Source organism: Phodopus roborovskii, unplaced genomic scaffold (assembly GCF_943737965.1).
Source record: "Phodopus roborovskii unplaced genomic scaffold, PHOROB, whole genome shotgun sequence".
NCBI lineage: Eukaryota > Metazoa > Chordata > Mammalia > Rodentia > Cricetidae > Phodopus > Phodopus roborovskii.
In genome coordinates, this window is record NW_026126482.1 from 26,593,860 (window position 1) to 26,614,173 (window position 20,314).

General features: G+C 40.2%; 1 protein-coding gene across 6 annotated transcripts in view; it reads right to left on the reverse strand.

Annotated features, from left to right (window-relative positions):
- The window catches only part of Prpf4b (pre-mRNA processing factor 4B), a 34,314-nt gene extending 19,129 nt beyond the window's left edge, over positions 1-15,185 (reverse strand). For 5 of the 6 annotated variants that reach the window (XM_051194456.1, XM_051194459.1, XM_051194457.1 and 2 more), the window contains exons 1-5: positions 14,950-15,182; positions 7,154-8,350; positions 5,240-5,413; positions 2,951-3,106; positions 1,443-1,524 (exon numbers count right to left, since the gene is read on the reverse strand). In XM_051194456.1, coding sequence (XP_051050413.1) covers positions 1,443-1,524; positions 2,951-3,106; positions 5,240-5,413; positions 7,154-8,350; positions 14,950-14,990 — 1,650 coding nt within the window. In that variant the 5' untranslated portion in view covers positions 14,991-15,182. Of the gene's footprint in view, positions 1-1,442; positions 1,525-2,950; positions 3,107-5,239; positions 5,414-7,153; positions 8,351-14,949 lie in introns of all 6 variants that reach the window. The other variant, XM_051194460.1, reaches the window with a different exon arrangement.
- Between the last annotated feature and the right edge of the window lie 5,129 nt (positions 15,186-20,314).

Sequence of the window (20,314 nt, forward strand, 5' to 3'; positions counted from 1 at the left end):
TTATCTAAATACATTACTTTCAACAAGTTGCTGCATTAAGATACTGGAAATCACACAAATGTAAAATGACAAAGGCATCCACACCTGGCTTGCTTCAGTCATATAATCCCTACAAAATTCCAAATTCCACAAACTCTGAAAAGTATTTCTATGTCTGGTGTACATTCATCAGGTTTTTAACACCTGACCATATGAAATCGTATTTATCATTGTATCTCATTTTAGAAATATTAATGTGTTGGTTACAGAATCTGTTTTAGATCTCTCAGATGGCTCTAACTGATGTGCATAGACGTATACTGTATTACTGTTTTAACATTCAAAAATATCTAAGTTTTGAAGCCCATCTGGCAAGGGTGCCAGATAAGGGGTCGAGAACCTGGCTAAGAGCAAAACAGATTCAACCAAGTTTTCAGGAGTATCAGCTTACTAAAGACTTTATTTACTACAGTGTCACTAAAAACCTTCCAGGTCTGTCCTGCTTCCTCTGTAGTTGATTCAGTCCTTGGCTTCCTGCCTTACCACCTGCTACATGTGTGTAGGTGAGCTGCCATGGCTGCGCTTATCTTTGTCGTTTGAGAAGGCATTTCAAAAGGATTGCTATCCCCAGTTGTTCCAGTGGCTATACCAGGCTTTTGTCTCAGGACAGGCAAGGGCATGTGGTTTGTCTTTCAAAGCGGTAAGTTTTATTAATCAAGACCTTTTTAAAAATAATTTATTTATTTTTATTTTATGTGTGTTAGTGTTTGTTTTACTTGCATGTAAGTATGTGTGAGGATGTCAGGTCCCCTGGAGTTACTGACGGTTGTGAGCTGCCATGTGGGTACTGAGAATAGAACCCTGGTCCTTTGGTAGTGAGCAATCAGTGCTGTTAACCACTGAGCCATCTCTCCAGCCCCACTTCATGACTTTTGAGACCTGTATAGAACGCCTTTCTCATTCAACTTTCATTTTAAAACCCCAATTATGGGCTGGCAATCAAGTTCAATCTTCAAAACCCACACATGGAGGAAGAGAACCAACTCCTTCCAAAGTATCCATATCACCAAACTCATGCCACGATGCAGATACACGTATGTGTGTGCGCACTGTACATACACACACAAATTAAAGCAAAACTGCAATTATAAACCTTGCCATTATGACTAGCGTTTTATGTATAGTAACATCATTGATTTTGCTAAATGAACTTAGAATTTATCCTACACTATAAGAATTTCATGTTTATTAAAAAAGAATACTTTAAATTTTCATACAAAAAATTTACAATTCTACGTAAATAAAACAAAGAGCAACATGACATCTTTAATAACTAAAGAAATGCAAGTGTCATCACAAATGTGTAAGCTCTTCTAGTGCCACGGTTACTGTCGCTACCCCCTTCTTTGCTCAACTGAAATCCTTTCTTCTGAGTACCAAGCACTACAAGGAACATCGCATACCTGCACAATTGCCTGCCTCTGTATCCTCCTCTGTTCTATCAGAGCTTCTTCATCTTCTTCCTCTACATCAAAATCTTCAAGGCTTTAATTAAAAAAAAAAAAAAAAAAAAAAAAAAAAGGTTTTCACACTTTTTGCAGATGCCCAAACTGTTAACTTACACATTTTAAAATTAAAGTTGGAGCCACAGTCAATTCATCACTGCTGATCCGTCTCTCAGCTGCCTGATGGAAGCCCAGCAAACTTTACCCCACCTTGTTCATGGCACCAAAACTAGAAACAAGAGATCATTACTTAGAGTTTTTTTTTTTTTTTTTCCTGCTCTGATAAGAGTTTTCTCATCTCTAAATAAAAGCTGGAACAGGTAAGCTGTTATTATTTTTCTGGATCACAGAAAGATCGTGGAAGCTTCTGGTATATTTCTAAAATTTCAAAAATGCAAGCAGGCTGTGATGTCACCTGAAAACCCAGCAGAAACCAACATGAAACCCAAAAAATTATACGTCCACTGGGTGGTAGTGGTGGTGCATGCCTTAATTTCAGAAGCAGCAGACAGATCTCTGAATCTCTGAGTTCAAGGCTATCCTGATCTACAAAGTGAAGTCCCAGGATAGCCAGGACTATACAGAGAAACCTTGTTTCGAAAAAACAACAAAAAAGTATACATACAAATACTTGACTCTTTTCAGAAGGGCAATGAGGCTCAATGCCCAACACCATTCCAACTGTCCACCTACATGTTCAAGGGCCTCCCCAATTTTATGGCCTCCTCAGTGCAGTCCTTTTGATGCTTAGTGTCTGCTGAGTAGTTCATGACATCTGCAAGTACACTCTGTGACTATGCCAGGCTCTACGCAGAACTCTCTTTTTCTCAACTTCCTCAGTCATAGAACCAACTGGGGCTCCTTAACCCAAGCACTACTGATTTGGGGGAATGGTTTGTTTTGTAAGGTGGAATTAGCCTGTGTATTACAGGATCTACTATCTCTGGCACCAGGTAACAACCAAATGTCTTCAGACAGGAACAAATGTCTCCAAGGAGGCAATAAATGCTACTGAGAAATACTTACTAAATTAGCTTTGATTCAGAAACAGTGCTTTTAGAAACTTGCACTTTAGAAAACTTAAGTCATTCAAATGTTTACTTTATCATAACAGACACACTATCAACTAGTCCAAGTGAAAAGCAGGTAACATCTGACATAAACCGAAAAGTCTAAACTTTGTATAGAAGTTTGTACAGACCCTAAACTGGTCTTTTCTTTCTCATAAAAACAAAAGGAAGACTCAGTAAAATGATGACCCAAAATTCAATTCAAATCTAGACAAAACAGACCCCCTAATATCAGAAAAAGCATTACTTATGCCGTAAGTCTACCTAATAACCGCAGATGGTTAACTTCTGCATGAAATTAGGGATTCACTTATACCATTTAGGTAGAAGCTAAAGATCTCCAGCACATCAATTTCCTATAACTAGAACATGAAATGGACATGGTTACATTCTTACTTATCATCAGATGAAGACTCTTGCTCAACTTTCATTCCTTCCGAGAGACTTCCTTTAAATTTATCTTCCTTTACTTTGCTTCTGCTTCGTCTTCTATGACCACCCCTTGATCGAGACCTTCTTCTCAAGCGTGACCTGCTCCTTCGACCCCTATCTCTATTTGAAGGGAAAAAAGGGACAGACTGTTAAAGTATCAATTAAAGAAGAACTCCGAACTCTATACTCAATTTTTCTGTGAACCCAAATGTCTCCAAAAATTATTCTATTAAAGAAAAGTATATAGGCATGGTGGCACACCACATAATCCCAGCACTAGGGAGGCTGTGAGGACTAGATTGCAAGACCCAGAGGCATAAAAATTTGGTTTTAAAGATTTGTGTTTGTGAGGGCCTAAATGAGAGTGTGTGTGTGTGTGTGTCTGTGTGTGTGTGTGTGTGTGTGTGTGTGTGTGTGTGTACAACTGCTACCCACTAGAGTTACAGATAACAGTGAGCCACCAGTGGGTGCTGAGAATCAAACCCAGGTCCTCTGCTAGAACAGCAAATGTAGCTGTGTAGCCATGCTCAGCTTTTTATCTGAGTACTATGGATGTGAATTCAGGTATTTATGCTTGTAGCACATTCACAGCCACTGAGACATCTCTCCAGCCATATATTTATTAGTATAGTAAAAATGAGGTTTCTTTTCTGTCTCAATGACACTTGTTTTCTAAGCTGTTCATGCCAGCTGTGCTTACTTTAAACTGTATTACTAATTATGTAAACTTCAAAAATGGGAGCATAAAGAAGTTTCCTGTGAAACCTAAGGACAGAACACTCAGATGATTGCTAAAGTCAAAGGAGACACTGATTACCAAGAGATAAAATCTTCTTTCCCTAGACTGTGGTGACTAAATGTGCCTGTCACAACTCATAACTTTATACACACCAAAAACCGTGAATTAATCTATGAAGTCTTAAAAACTATTATTCACACCTGCATGTATGCATCTAACAGGCACATGAGCAGAGGTCAGAAAACAACTCTCAAGAGCTGGTTCTCAGTTGACACTCTGTAGCATCTGGTGATTAACTTAGGCTTTGTGCAAGCACCTCTTCCCACCAAGCCACCCTACTGACCTAATTATGTTTTAAGAAAACCAATTTAAGGCACACTAGTGTTCATTAGGTATAGGAAAGACAAACACCCGTAAGTCTAATGTGAACCTAAGGCTTCCTTTTGAAATACTGGAATATTAATTAATCTATTTATTTATAATGGGGGGGGGGTAGGGCTGTGATCTACCATGTGGGTCATGTGGTTACTAGGAACCAAATCCAGGTCTTTTGCACAAGCAGCCAGGACTCTTCCCACTGAACCATCTCTCCAGCCCAGCTCACAGTTCTAACAGAGGACCTAGGTTCAGTTCTCAGCACCCACAGCAGGAAGCTCACAACTTGCTGTAACTCAATTGCCTGTAACTCCAATTCCAAGAGATCCAATGCCCTATGGCCATGTCGGACACCTGCACACATGAAAAGATAACACTATGAACAGAAAATGGACCCACAACCAAGAAGACAAGAGAGCTGGCAAGACGATGGCAGCAGGAACGTCACCTGCCCCAGTCTGCTCAGGAAGATCACAGTGATTATACACACCGGCAGCACAGAAAGAGGAAAAAAAACAGTAAAATTTTTCTAACAGTAAGTTGAAATGGTTTAGTTAGAGAAACCAAGTTATTTATACAACATTCATTTTTTAAAAAAAGGTCTTGCTTGTTTAAAAAAATCCATTATCAGCTGGGCAGTGGTGGCCACGCCTTTAGTCTCAGCACTTGGGAGGCAGAGGCAGGAGGATCTCTGTGAGTTCCAGACCAGCCTGGTCTAATAAGCTATACAAAGAAACTGTCTTGAAAAACAAAATCCACAAAATAATAATAATAATTCATTATCGATTTTAAAGATTCCTTTTATTATGTGTGCCTGTATACCATGTGCATGCAGATATCCAGGAAGGCAGAAGTGGCCATTGGATCCCTTGGCACTGGAGTTACAAGCAGTTTTGGTCACATGACATGAATGCTGGGGCCCAAATTTGGAACTTCTGGAAGGGTAGCTAAACCATCTCCCTAGCTCCTTAAATGGCCTGTATAAGTTTCAAAGGAAACTGCACTAAGTAAAATGGTATGCGGTACCACATGCTAACAGAAGGCTATGAGGTCACAAATTAAAATGTGCTGCTAATAATACAGCTAACACAAGTTTCAAAAACGGCCAAAGGTTAAGGAATCATTGTCAGTTAATTTACCTTCTCCGAGGAGATCGGCTTCTTCTTCTTGGAGACCTGCTGCGTCTCAATGGAGAACGAGATCTCCTTCTAATGGGAGACCTACTTCTTCTTCGGGTTGGAGACCACCTATTAATGGGGCTGGCATCTTTTGATCGTTCACATCTACTGAGGATATCATCTCGAGGTCGCGTTCTTAAGGGGAACAACAAATGCAAGTTAGGAGAAAAATACAACAAACTAATCTTTTTGGCATATAAAGAGCATAAGATTCAGAACTTAATGAGGGTAACTGATTAGTTTGCTTTGAATTATCATTTAAAATCAGATGACCCCACTGGCATTATGGCGTTACAGAAGGCATACAATGAATGTACTTCCCATGACCTCAGAATATAAGAATTTAAAAGCTATTCATGTTAAAAAAGAAATTCTAATTTTGGATGTATAACTAAAAGGAATTTTGTCTAAATGGGTCATAATATTCTATTCTCTCATTTTGAAGTGTCTATATGTTGATATTTCTGTGGTTGAGAAATCCTTTTTTGTTTGTTTGTTCATTGTATGTATGTGTGCATGCCTGTGACTTGACACAGGTGTGAGAGCAGGGTTAACTCGAACTTTCTAAGATACAACCGTACATATAAGGAGACTGGGCAAATTCACAGCTTCAAATATAACTAACAGACATCCCTGTACACAACAGTGAAAAATAAACCCATCCAATGTTCATCAGCAAAATATGGAACAGCTACACTGGAACTTACTGAGGCTATAATATATATATATATATATATATAATATATAATATATATATATATAAAAACCTATATACTGTCACCAAAGCATTTTTCCAAAAATGGTATACCATCTGTACTTTGACATAAATTGTATTAAGACTCCATTTATAAGAAAACACTTATGTTCAACTATAATATGCACATGAAGTGGGCTAGCAGGATACAAACTTATTGGGAGAGACTGTAAAGGGATAAAGAGGCCAAAACCTCAGAAGCTTCTGCATTATTTGGTCTTTTCTTCCGCCTATCTTTTATGGTTGGGGGGGTGCTATGAATACATGTTTGGTCTTCTATAACCCTGAACTAAAAGAAAACTGGGATGACTGAAACACTTCAGATAAAGACCATCAGTAAAGAGCCAGCCTCAAAACTGAGTCCTGAAGTAAAGGGGAGACGTGAGCATTTTTAGTACAAGGCTACTTAGAAGTGAAGAGCAAAGAATCTCTTAAGATGGCACTTGAAAACTCTTTAAAGTTCTCAGAATGTTATGATTTCAACTTCAAGATCAACTTGGCTACACTAAACATATTAATATTAAAGGAATGACTAAATAGCTAAAATTCATACCATCTTTACAAGCCAACATCTTTTTAGTAAGGAAAACTTGGCACTTAAGATAATTTCAAATGCACAATTCCTATATACACAGTAGCTAGTTTCTAAAAAGCCTCTTCGTTTTCCCAAAATTTACTTCTATGATCCTAATAAATTATTTCTTTGATTGTATACTGTACTGACTTAGGGTCAGCATAGTGGAGCACACCTCTACACCCAGCAGTTAGGAGGCTGAAGTAAGAACACTAACCCGGAAGCCAGTCACAGCTAGATCATGAGATATCCTCCCCACTGAGCTAAGAAAATTCCATGCACATTTAATAAACTGCTTGAATTTAAATGGTTGACTGAACAAATTAGAAGCTAAATTAAGTCAAGAATTTGAAAGAAACGGTCCAACTATTCATACAACATACATAAATTACTATCAAACACTCCAGTGTTAATATAATTAATGTACTAAATTACATTAAAGTTATGAAACTAATCACCATGTCATTTAAAATGATCTTCACTCTGTATTTTTTCCTTTAAAATAAAAAGCACTATTAAAAGCTTGAATGTTCTGTGAACAGATTACCTTGGAGAAGAGAGTCGTCTCCTCTCAGGCTCTCTTCGTTTTCTTTCTAAGGATCGGCTCTTGGCCCTTCGACCTGGAGACAGAGTTCGAGAAGGCGATTTGCTCTGCTTAGATCTTCTGTCATTGAGAAGTGGAGACCTACTTCTTCTTGACTTGTCCCGCTGTTTTGGAGACAAACTTCTTCTTTTAGGACTACGGCCAGGTCTTCTACTAGGTGACCTATTTTCCTTTCCAGAAGAGGCATCTTTTGAAGGAGATTTAATTGGCTTCTTTTCTTTGTCAATTTCAGACCGTTTTGACTTTCGCTCTTTGGACCTTGACCTTCTGTCTTTGGATTTCTCTCGTAAGTCAACTGGGGACCTGGATTTTTTAGATCGATCTCGACTTCTTTCATTTACAATTGGCGATTTCTTCCTATCCTTTATTTTACCTTTATCTTCAATCTTAATCTTCTCATCAGTAGGAGATCTGGCCTTCCCAATTTTTTCTTGGGACCGCCGTCTAAGGGGAGGGGACTTTGATTTTCTTGCTTGGTCTTGAGATTTGCTTCTTTTGGACGGACTTGTGGATTTCCTCCTCTCCTTGGACTTGCTCCTGTTTGCTTTCTCTCTCACCACGTCAACAGCTCCCTTGCTTTTCCTTTTGTCCGACCTATGTCTAGTCCGTTCTTTGGATCTGCTCTTACTTCGTTTTTTTGCACTATTTTTGTTGTCCGTAATTTCAAGTTTCCCCCGTGTACTGGAAGACCTGGTACTGGACCTATTTCCATTTCTTGCCTTTTCATGAATCTCTCCTTCTTCTTCGGAGCCAGACTCATAGCCTTGTAAAATAAGCCCCATTCCAGACTGGACCTTTCCCTCCATTAACTCATTATCAAGCTCAGCTTTAATCAAGGCTCTCTGTTTTTCCAAGTCTTCCAGCAAAGCTAAATCATCAAGTTTAGTTCTTTTTGCAGGCGACAGGCCTTCTTTGTCAGAAGCATCTATAACTTCTTTTCTTTTGTGTTTCTTATGCTTATGCTTATGTTTGTGTTTTTTATCCCTATCTTCTTCTGAGGAATGTTTATGTTTCTTATGTTTACTTCTGTGTTTATGCTTCTTTTTTTTGTGACGACTGTGTTTATTTTGAGATTGGTCTTCTGATACTTCTCCATTTTCTTCATTTATACTCTTTTCAGAATTATCAGCATCATCCATTCTACAAATGTACAAAACATATTTTACAATCACAGCATTTATCCAGTGTTCAGTTATAACAATAGTAAGGGGAAAAAATCATTTAACTGAAATGAAATCCAAACCAGCAACAATAAAATCCCATTAATTTTAGTTTCACGGAAGCTCCAATAATTTTATTTTAAACTAGCACTTCTCACAAATACTAAAAACAAAAGGCCCACTTTCTCTTCTCATAAGGCATAGATACTACATAGTGGGAAGCTCATCTCTTTAACTTGACACTCAGAAAACTTGGTGTCTCTATAATAAGCCTAGCTAGCAGTTTACGACTTGTGAACACATCTCATCTAATCATCCCTCTTGATTGGAAAAAAAGAAAAAAAATCTCAAGGGCTAACATTGACTAGCTCCAAATAAGCAGTCAGTAACAATATAAACCTGGTTTGTAGCTGCCTTGCTACAACAACCATGATGAAAGACACATTCTGGAAGTTAACAGTAGTCTAACACCAGAAACTTTGCAGGTTTTGATCCAGTATTTGTAAAGCAAATTATTCACTCTCTAAATTTCAAATAGAAACTGTTATACCAAATTATGTTCATATTGCAGGTGGATGCAAAAAAGAATGAACTAAGGGATGTTCTGTGTTTTAAATGCCTGGGTTTTACTGAGAGTTTGAGACTCTCAACTTATCAAGACTAAGTGTTCAGTAATTCCAGCCTCAACAGCATTGCAGGTGCTCCTTGACTTCCGTGAGGTTGTGTCCCAGCATAGCCACTTCAACTCAAAACATTCTAAGTGAAATAACATATTGAATGTACCAATCCCACCAAACGTCATAGCTCTGATAAGCAGTAAGCATGTAACTTCTCCCTCTGAAAGCACTTCACTGCTGCTGTCTACAAGATGGGACTCAAGAGCAAATTCGAGATAGTCTTGGGTTCAGCCCACCACACTAATTTGAAGGAAGATACATTTCACCTGCCTCCAAATGATATATTTCTGGTGCTTTTAAATAAGTTTAAAAAAAAAAAAAAAAAGGAAGAATCATGAATCTATGCGCTATGCATCAATTTCTGAACATTTTTAAATGACCAGCTACTATATGCAGATTTTCAGCAAGGAGACCAGAAAATAAAAATGTGCAGGGACATGTTTGTTTCCCTCAATGAAAGCAGTCCAGTGGGAAAGAACACCACACACACACAAAAAAACATAAAACATTAGAGAAGTTCCAATAACAAAAAGCACAAATAAGGGGGTCTTGGAACATGCAAGGGTCACCTAAACCCATTTTTGAGAACAGACAAGAAGGGTGTTTTATATAACACAGGGGTAAGGAGGTGTGTGTGTGGCGTGGGGGAGGGGTGGTAGCCAAATAAGTAGGGACATTAAAGAAAAGATGTTAACTAAGAAAGATATGGGCTGAAGACTAAAAGTGCAGTTAGAGTATTCTTGAGAGTAAGCAAATAATGTGGAGAAACGGCACTTGGGATAGAGAAAGTAGGCCACACAAGTGTGTCATGTAGAGAAAAACCACACTCAGATGGCTGTAGTCAGTGCACCTCATGGAAGACTCTGATCTGATCTAACAGAGGCCAAGATCTCAAGTGAAACACCTCCAGATGACAGCATGTATGTGATTGATTCTATGAGTGACTGAGACAGAAGGAAAGGCCCACTGAAAAACCCAAAGGCACAATGTTGGCTGGGTTGTCTAGAAAAGCACTGTCATTTCTGGGGATTGTAGCAGGAGGTGGGTACATAGTCTTGTCCTCTGGCAGGCCGCAGTTTCCAATTGCTTGGTAGGGGTGAGGGAGGCAGAATATTTTTGGGTAAGAAGCTATCTATCAGCTGACAACAAGAAAGGCGAGGAAAACATACAGCCATTACATGGTATTAATCAAAAGGGACCCCGAAATCTACAACTTCAATTTCTGATAGTGTATTAAAGAGAAAATGTCCTATGATGTCAGGTTTTAGTGTGGGTCAATTCCTTGCTAATAGACAAATACAGGACAAATATAATATGGTTCCCTGAATCACAAAATGTTTTCCATGAATCTTGACTGATTAGGGGGAAAAGCTTTAGAAAAATTACACTAATCTTTTAAAAAACATTCATTTTAAATGTATATAAAATGTAAGTATCCATAGTAAAAAAATTTTAGTCAAAGTAACCATAAGTCACATGACATAAAAATGCTCTTAAAATTAAAGTAAGCAGTTCCCAAGCTAGACTGCTGCAGTTAAACTTGGTTCTACTACTGTACTAGTAGTGAGAATCTGGTAAGGATCCCTGTCTCCCAGTCTGACATGGGGTTTCTCTATGTAGCCTTGGCTGTCCTGAAACTTGCTTTGTAGACAAGGTTGGCCTCAAACTTAAAGAGATCCACCTGCTTCTGTATGCCCACTGCTGTAATTTCGGATGGGGAAAACAACTGCACCTACCTAAAACGATATTAAATCCTTATTTGTAACAGAGTTTAGCATGAACTGCCCCCCCCAGATATTATTGTATGCATATTAGACAATTACACATATGCAAACATACCCTATGGAGATGACTGGGTAGTTACTGAGTTATTGAAGGAATACCATCAAAAGGGGATGACTCTAGAATCAAACTACCTGACTCAAGTTGCTGCCCCAACATAACACAGCTATTGTAACCCTGGGGAAGGTGCTCCTCTAATGCCACTGTCTTCAGCTATAAAAACTATAAAATCAGTAACACAGACAAATCATAGGTTTGTTGTGACAATTAAATTCACATGAAATGTGGTCACAGTAATTACTTAAGAGCCCTACTTTTGCTTCCTTAGGACAGAGTGCTTAACAGAAGATTTCTATGTGCACACATACCTAATATGCAATACCTAAGTGATTCAAATCTACTCATTGCAATTCAAATGAGTAGATTCAAATCTACTCATTTCCTCCCCACAAAAAATTTGGAGTTTCCTGATTGTTTGATTTTTTTAATGGTGGAAACAGACTGTTATGCATAGCATTTAACTTTTGGTATGAAATAAGTTCCATTAGAAATAGTGACATTATCTAGTTTTAAAAAAAAATCCATTTTACAAATTATAGTTTCATGATTTTAAAAAATGTTACCTTATGATAAACAATGTTAACTGAAATAATCCTGTATACTCATACAGCAGACTTCTATCTTCTTCAGTTGATCTTTCAAAACAAACTTCAGAAAACAAGTGTTATAGTTTATGGTTCCAAGAGCACTTCAGTGGTATAGTGCCCAATATGTGTCAAACCTTGGTATTATACCAGTACTACAAGAAATGGGTATATAAATAAAGTGGCAAAAACAGCTTTCACTACCAACAGTTTTCTCTTAAAACAGTAAAAAGCTGCTGGTTAAGAAAACTGATGGTTTCTTGGGTAGTTTACATGGACAATAGACTATATAAATCCCACACATATAAATCTATTCTTTACATTTGCATTTTACAATATAACAAATGAATGTGCATCCATATCTACAACAAGTATATTATAGAACAAGAATTTACTGGTAACCTACAAGGATTGGTTAACATTTATTCACATTAGTCAGCATCAACGCTTAATCTAAAGAACAAAAACACAGGGGGTTCAGCAGTTTGCTCACTTGTAAAATTTTACCCTGTAAGCAACCTAGGTCTTGGGAGGATCTGGCACAATAAATACAAAATAATATAAAGTCACAAATTACCAAGCATTGCTATTTTTAATTTTCTCTCTTACAAACTTCTCCCAGAAAACAGGGACAGGGTAAGGTGAGGTATCACAATGCAACCCAGGCTGGCTTGGGACTTTCATTCCCCCTGCCTCAGCTTTCCAAGTACTAGAATTATAAGCATGTACCATCCATCATAAGCAGCTCAAAGTCAGACCTGTCCGAGTCAGGGTCTCACTATATATCCCTAGCTGGCTTAGAACTAGGAGAACTCTGCCTCCCTAGAGCTGGAATTAAAGATGTACACCGTCATGTTTAATTATCGACAATTTTTTTTTTCTTTTTAAAACTTTTTTGGCTTTTCAAGACAGAGTTTTTGTATAGTCCTGCCTCTCACTCTGTAGTCCAGGCTGGCCTCGAACTAGGGATCCTGCCTTTTCTTGCAGAGCACTAGAATTAAAGGTGGGCACTACCACTGCCCAGCTAGGAAGGATTCAACTTTTTCATTAGAGACAAGCTAGACAATTAATTTTTAAAAGTACAATCATTAAAAAATATATTAATGTTGAGCAAAGTGAATGTAAAGAAAGTAGCTAAATGACTTGCTCTTACAAACTGAAATATTTTTAAAACAAAACTGATGTACCTGTTACAATGGATGCTGAAGACAAATTAGTCATAGACCTATCTTTTGCCCTTATTTTCTAAATCATATTTTAGCTGGGAATGGTAGGACATGCTTGGGGGACTGGCCTGAAGGACATAGCCAATCCTCATGGGAGTGGGATGCATCTCTGTGGTAGAGTGCTTACTTAGGTTGGCATATGTGAGGTTCTGAGTTCACTCCTAGTAGTATCAGGCCCTTCTCAATAATCTCAGGCTGAGAATGTGACTCAGGGGTAAAGTACTTGCTTATTAACATGTGCAAAAGGGCTCAAACTCAGATCCTTAATTCCTCTTCGCCCCATACAAGGATCTTTCTGGGATACTAACAAAAAATTATTTCAAATCTTAAGGGCAAATGAAAAGGGAGTCAACTGTGTCTCAGAAGAGGGTCTTTAAAACCAAACTGCACAAATTTAAATGTGTCCATCACAGTGTGACCTTGAGCAAACTACTTTATTTCTCCATGTTAGTTTCATCACCCATAATAGCAATAACAGTATCTACTTCAACAGTATTGTTACAAGAATTAATGAGCTATTTGAACAAATTGAACAGTACCTGGTCCCTAGTGACTGCAAATAGTTTTGTTTTTGTTTTAATGAACTAAAGGAAGCTAACAAATGTACAGGCCATTACAACAAAAGCCCTTTGAGGAATTTTAAAACTATGTAATACATGTATTCTTTCTTAATTTTCTATTTTGAATAGCTTCCCTATAACTACAAGCCATTTAGACACTGTCTGAGCACTATGGTCAGCACACACATATAGTGACTTCTTTCATATTATACTGCCACTTTCTTCATTGATTACTTTCAAATTAGTGAAAATAGAACATAAAAAAAATTCCACTTACACAATTTCTGTGGGGGAAGGGAGGGTAAATTATCAACCACCATCAAGTGTTATGTGCAGTTGGCAGAGCCTAAACAAAAGCATGTTTATAACTATAGTATTATTTAAACATGCAAACGTAATAGGGCTGACATCCTCAAAATGAACTCTCCCCTCAAATTAAATAAATGGACATACTATTAAGAACTTTTCAGATTACTAGAACACTCTACAGCCTGACTTCCTATAACTGCCACACCATGAACTCTATGAAACAATAAGCTACGTCTAGTTAAAGCCCTTATCTGTTCTGTTAAGCCAAAATGTCACAACAAAGTCTACTTAATACAAACAAACAACAGCAACAAAAAAACCGCTGAATTCTGTCAGGCTGAGTAAAGCAAACGACAGGGAAACCCTAGATAGACGCTTTGCAAAGAAGTAAAGTTATTCGGTAGCAAATTTGTCCTCTATTACAAGTTGCCGGAGACGGTATCAAACGCTTTTCTAAAAAGGCTGGAAACATTAGATAATGCAGATAAAGGGGAGGGGGGAACGCTGTTGCAACAGTCTTCAATGCCATTCTCTTTTAACTTAAGCTTTCCTAGCATAAACATGAGAGAAAAAACCCACTAGCCTTTGCCTATTCAAGAATGTGTTGTTCTCTTGGTCTCAACAACTTCTACATTAGCTTAATTATAAACAGAGACTAGTACAGAAAGTAACAATTCCCAATACTTCTCCCAAGTGTCTTCTTCCTACGGGGCTAAATTATAAACTAAGGCAAAAAATTGTCAGGCCTCAAAACCCAGTCAGTCTACCCCACTTTGCCTCAAGTTTGAAAGTTGGAGATAAGCTGCCAATGGGCAGGGATATAATACCGGGCTGTGGTTGGAGAGATAAGAGGGCGAAAGACTTTGCTAGCAAAGACAATTTCCGGGACAATCGAAAAGTGTGACCCTAGCACCTCCGTCTCCGCTTTTACCATCAACAGGACCGCGGGGACAGTGTATGCTTTAGGGAAAGTGGAGCTTGGCCTGCCAGCCCCTACTGCCCCTCGGGTGCCCCTCGCGGAGGTCGCAGAGGGTTGAGACCAGAGATCTCCACCGTCCCCGAGGGAGGGCAGGAAGGCACGACCTCAGGGCAGCGGCGGCCGCCACGCGAACTGGACCTGTAGAGGCCGCTCGTGCCACCGCCTCCCGGGGCAACGACGCGCAAGCAGGCCGCGCCGCTGGCGCCCCAACAGCCGCGGCCCCACGGGCAGCAGAGCCGGGGCCGCTCCCACGCCTCCCGTCGCACCACCCGCGGCGCGCGGAAAGGCAAAGTTTGGCTGTCGCCGTTAGGCCTGAACTTTCCCGCCCGTCGCGCAGGTCGCCGCCGCCTCCCGGCCGGAGGCCCGCGGGCCCGGCTCCGATCCCCCGCGCCGTCCACTTACTCCGGCTGCTCCCGCAGCGACGGGGGCTCCGCGGCGGCCATCTTGAACTTGCCGACTTGTCCGCCGCGCTGGCGGCGGCCCCGCGAACCGTGGACGCCAGTGGAAGCGGAGGAATAAGGGGAAAGCAGTCGCGCATGTGCAAAGCACGTAGAGAAAAGCGGCGCTCCGAGTCCGCGCTAAGAATCCGGATAGAAAAAGCCCCACGTCCGGGGGCGGGACGCGGAGGGCCTTGATGTAATTTCCGGAGCCAGTGGGCGGAACAAGCGGAGATGGAGGCCCGGACTGAGCCACAGTTCGTATGGCTGCTGAGCGTTTACGTGTAGGAACTTGCAGGAGTGAGGAGCCAAGGGGTGCGGTGCTGGTGCTGAGAGTGCGTTGCTGGGAGCCGATTCTCCATGAGGCCCAGAAGTGGGTGGAAATACCTCTGTGTCACTTATCGCTGCTAAGTCATTAACCGAAAGCCTTTAAACCGCCAGAGTATCATCTCTCAGGTCCCCTTCTGACCCGTTCTTTGTGGTGTGCTTTACATGGGAATTAAGCTTTCTATTTTTGGAAGGGATAAATAGGAGATAAATAATGGGTGCTTATACCGAACTGTGGCCAATTTCATAGTTACATAAACCATTCTTCAAAAAAAAAGCAGAATAACGCAGATTAAGGACTTCTAGGCAAAATTTTCCTTTGAAGATTTTTTTTTCCCATCAAGTTCATTTCCATGCTATTATCAATTTGGGAGCGAAACAGAGAGGTTGAAAACATCCCAAATTGTTACTGTTAACAGTAAAGGTGAATCAAACGTTAGCTTAATCATTCAGAAACGTTTACAAAGTGACAGACGGGGACAAACAGTCCCTTGTACTTTTTCCGCCTCGGGAGCACTGGTAGCGGAACGCCCTCTCCCATAACCACAGTTTCCGCGGACCGCGGCGGAAGTGAACGCTCCGAGGCGGAAGCAGCTTCCCGGAAGTCTTTGCCGTGCTACAAAGACGCATGCGTGCTTGCGTCCTGGGCAGAGCGTGGGCGTGTTCAAAGCGGGCCGCGGTGATTGCTGCGGCACTACTGCGGCGGTAGCAAGGCCTTGCTAGTTCCGGGCTCCTGCCCAACGCGTCTCCGCCTGCCAGGTCCCAGCCCTCTCTGCTGGCAACATCAGCGGAGCCGCTAGCGGAGATTGCGTCTGTGCTCTGCGCTTCTTTGCGGACCTCAGGTTCCCTCCAGTAGAGGCCCATCCTGTTCGGTGACATTGGAGACGACAGCGCTTGGCACGCAGCGAGTAGACAATGCAAAAAGTTGAGGCTTTGGAGGCAAGCGCGTCTTAGTGAACGCTTCATCTTTTCCTACCATCTGTACTTGCTTCAAGTCTTAGTCTAAACGAGATGCACATTCCTAAAATAATTGGAAAATATAAGCTTATTCCTGTAGAAAGCTATTAAACTCGTACCTTCTAAAAGACACAGAGGTCATTAATCCCAGAAAGCTCTCAATAGGCTCATTATGTCAGACTACCAACAAATTACGAGCATCGTAAAATCCTTTGACTCTTGTAGTTTTCAGGTGTCTTAGAGGAATGTAGGATGCCATTTGGAACTGCACTTGAGTTTAGACTTTAGTTTGGAGCTTTGTGGGAAGATGCCAAACTGATGTTAACTTGCTGTCTTAATTTAGTCGTTTGAAGCAGTTCTGGTGCAATTATGAAGACGGGGCAAACGCAAAGAATAAATCACCCTCCATTACCCACATTGAACCAACAAGAATATGTTGGTTTTATTTTTCGCCTTTTTCTGTAAGAAATACCGATTTTCTCACTGTCGTGTACACAGTGTCATAGTTTGCTCTCTCAAGTAACAGTTCTCAATGTTTATGTCATTCTAGTTTGGCAAACACCTCCCAACTACATTGTTGTCCTTGTTACTAAATGTCTAGATTGTATCAACTTTGCATTATTATAACTATAAGAGACACAGCTACAACAGTGTTTAGAAAAAAGCAAGGGGGCTGGCTGGCGAGGTGGCTCAGTGGAAACGGATGCCTGCCAAGAGGCCTGAGGAGCACACAAAATAAGATGTAATAGAATTTAAAAGAACATAGGATTTATGTCAATAAAAGGCTTCTTCATTTACCGTGAAACTAAGAGTAGCTCATCTTTTTATTTTTCTAGTTTTACCAATCAATAATATGGGGAAAATAATTGCAGGAAAATGAAATGATGAACAAAATGTCTATATTAATAAATAGTAGTTACTAATATAGAAAAGTATTTCTTGTGTGATTTGTTTTGGTGACATATGATTTATTTCTATATTCTGAGTTTAAGTACTATCATTGCATGGTATCTCCACTGAAGAACATATAGAAAGTCTGTATGTCCTGCTAATGACTGCACAGGGCTCTTACCCAAATCATCCAGGCCAAGCTTTACCCTTTTTTGTCCTTTATGTACAAAAGTCACATCCTGGTTGACACACTTTGATTAACAAGAACAGTAAGGAAGGTAAACTACAGAAGTCTAAGCAAAGTGAGTACATTTAGGAACTTCCCTAAATCCTGGAACCAGGTTTTTGATGGATTAAGTCCATGTTCCCATTTTGGCAGCTGTTGGGACCTGTGTGCCAGGTTCTAAGGTCATAATGGTGCTTCCAACATGGCATCAGTTGTGCTAAAGTCTGGGAGCCTGTTACTGTATTGTCACTCTAGATGTAAGAGGTTTGATGGCTTTTCTTGTTTTGGTGTAACATGTTGGATTAGAAATTAATATTTTTACATTAAATAATTAATTGTAATCTTTTTACTCATGATTATTCATGTTTGAGAATATCCTCAGATTTATGCATATGTGTATTATGGTTTTCAAACTAGAATTATAAATTTGGTTTAGTAATTTGCTAAGGATAGTGAAGATGAAATTATGGCAGAAGCCAGAGCATGATGGCATATGCATTTAATCCAGTACTCAGGAGGCCACCCTAGTCTTCATAATTCCTGGACTATATAGAGAGACCCTGCTGAAAGAGAGGGAGTGAGAGAGAGTTGGAGTGGTGTTAAATCCTAGTTGGAGGTGTGGTGATATATTATTTATGATTTATTAAAGTTTGCCTGAGAAACAGAAAGCACAGTCAGCCACAGGCCATAGAAGCCAGGCACACACCTTTAGTTAAGAGGTAGATGGATCTCTTAGTTCAAGGCCACACTGACTACTCACAGTTGATCCAGTGCTAAGAGAAACAGCTCACATAAAGATGATCTCAGCACTTGGCCTTTAATTCCAGCACTAGAGGTGTATAAAATATAGTAGGAGCAGGGTCTTCGGTAGGCTCAGTCTCAGGATTCTCTCCAGCCATGCTCAGGAGAGGCAGCAGTCTGAGGCTTGGTGAGAGCTCCTGGGTCAGCCCTTTGGGCCTGACCTAGAAGTAAGAGCTAGTGGCCCCTGCTTTGCTTTTCTAATCTTCAGCTTAAAGCTTGAACCACAATATCAGTCTCTGGGTCTTTTATTAATTGTGTTAAAGGAGATTCCTTAAGACTCAAGAAGTTCCTGGTGTTGGGCAAGGCCCTTAATGTCAATATTCAAGAGGCAGAGGCAGGAGGATCTTTATAAATTCTATATCAGCCAGGGCTACATAGTGAGACTTTTGTCTCAGAAAGACAAAGAGATAGAAAGAGACAGAGACTCAGAAAGGTTTCTTAAAACTCAGGAAGTAAAGTACTCACAAGACTCTTACGGCTCACTGCCACCCACTGCTAAGGAGATTCTCTGGCCTGTTGACCTGCCTGGAAGGTAGGTCAGCTTGTTAGTTTGCAAAGTTAGGTTTTTTGATGGAACTGTTTCTTTGCTCTGTCATAGTTCCCTATCTGAGATGAGTAGACATTTGTTCACATACCCCCAGGAAGATCCACACAACAAAACTGGCTTCTAAGCAACAACCGACAGTGCCCAACGTGACTTGGAAAGGAATGATTAGATGACCATGCAATAGGTGCTGAGAGATGCTCAAGTGGCTGATCGGTGTGAAGGTGGAGCAATCCCCATATGTCTTTTCCTTTGTGGCTTGGGATTGGTTGCTCCCTTTGTTATAATAGTGTTTGTGTGCTCACTATAATGGGTGGTAGGACATGCAGCCATGGATGAGCTGAGGATGTGGTGTCCATAAAGAGAGTCCAGGCCTGTCTTCTATGTGGTATGGAATGACACACCTACTTGATGAATGGTATTAACCATGTAAATATGGAAACGCCTTGAAAATGACTGAAGGATAAAAGAATGTGTTGCATTACCTGAGAGAGGTATATGTAAGGAGTACAGTTTTTCTGCCTGCCGCCGCTGGTCTTGTCCCGCCGCCACGCCGCCACGCCGCCAGCCCCAAATAATACACAGAGACTCTGTATTTGATACAATACTGTTGGCCTGGTTACTTGTTTCTTATCGGCTAGCTCTGCCTTAATTATTAACCCATTTCTGCTGATCTATGTATTTCTCTTACCGGGGAGCCAGCGGCATACTGCTTTCTCCAGACTCTCCATCTTGATTCCTCCTTCCTACTTCCCTCTATCCTCCTTGTCTCCTAGTCCCTCCTATCTTCCTTCCCTATTGGCCAACAGTGCTTTATTCATTAACCAGTATGAGAAACATATATACATAATGGCATCTCCCATTATCTCCTCTTTTCTGTCTAAAATAAAAAGAAGGGTTTTAACCTTAACATAGCAAAATATATAGCACAACAGTTACCAAGTAAGAATCACAGTTAACAATATTTAGTCCATTAACATTTAGCATGATTTGAAGAAAATATTCCATCACCTATCCTATCTTTATTTGTCTAAAGTCCTATATGTAACTAATCTTTAAGCCTAACTAAGGAACACTATAACCATAACTATCTGCCTTCAACTCCATCAAAGACAACAGAAGGATAATATATAAACTCTAGAAATGACGGAGACATCTCGCCTTGTCAGTTACCTGAAGTTCTGTAATCTTCCATCTTCAGCCCATATTCCATAGTGTGTCTGGAAGACTCTTCATTAAAGCAGGAAACTTTAAACTGTCTTCTTGTACTGGCAATCCATCAGTAATTTTCTCTGTGTCCTGCAGACTGTCTGGCACTCTTCCATGAAGCAGGAACTCTGCAGCAATGTCCATCTTGAATCAGAAGTCACTTTTTTGTGGGTGGTGAAAGTCCAGTTTATATAGCATAAAGTCAAACAGTCCAGACAAGAGCAGTATCTTGTCCAAATGGCTAGTCTTGCCATACTGAAATCAAACTTCATAACCCGTTTCTTCGATGTCCATCTTCGTTTCTGATGTAGGTGGTGTTGCCCAGGGCAGTTATATCTCACTGTCAAGAAAAACCCTAAACCATTTTAAATGCCA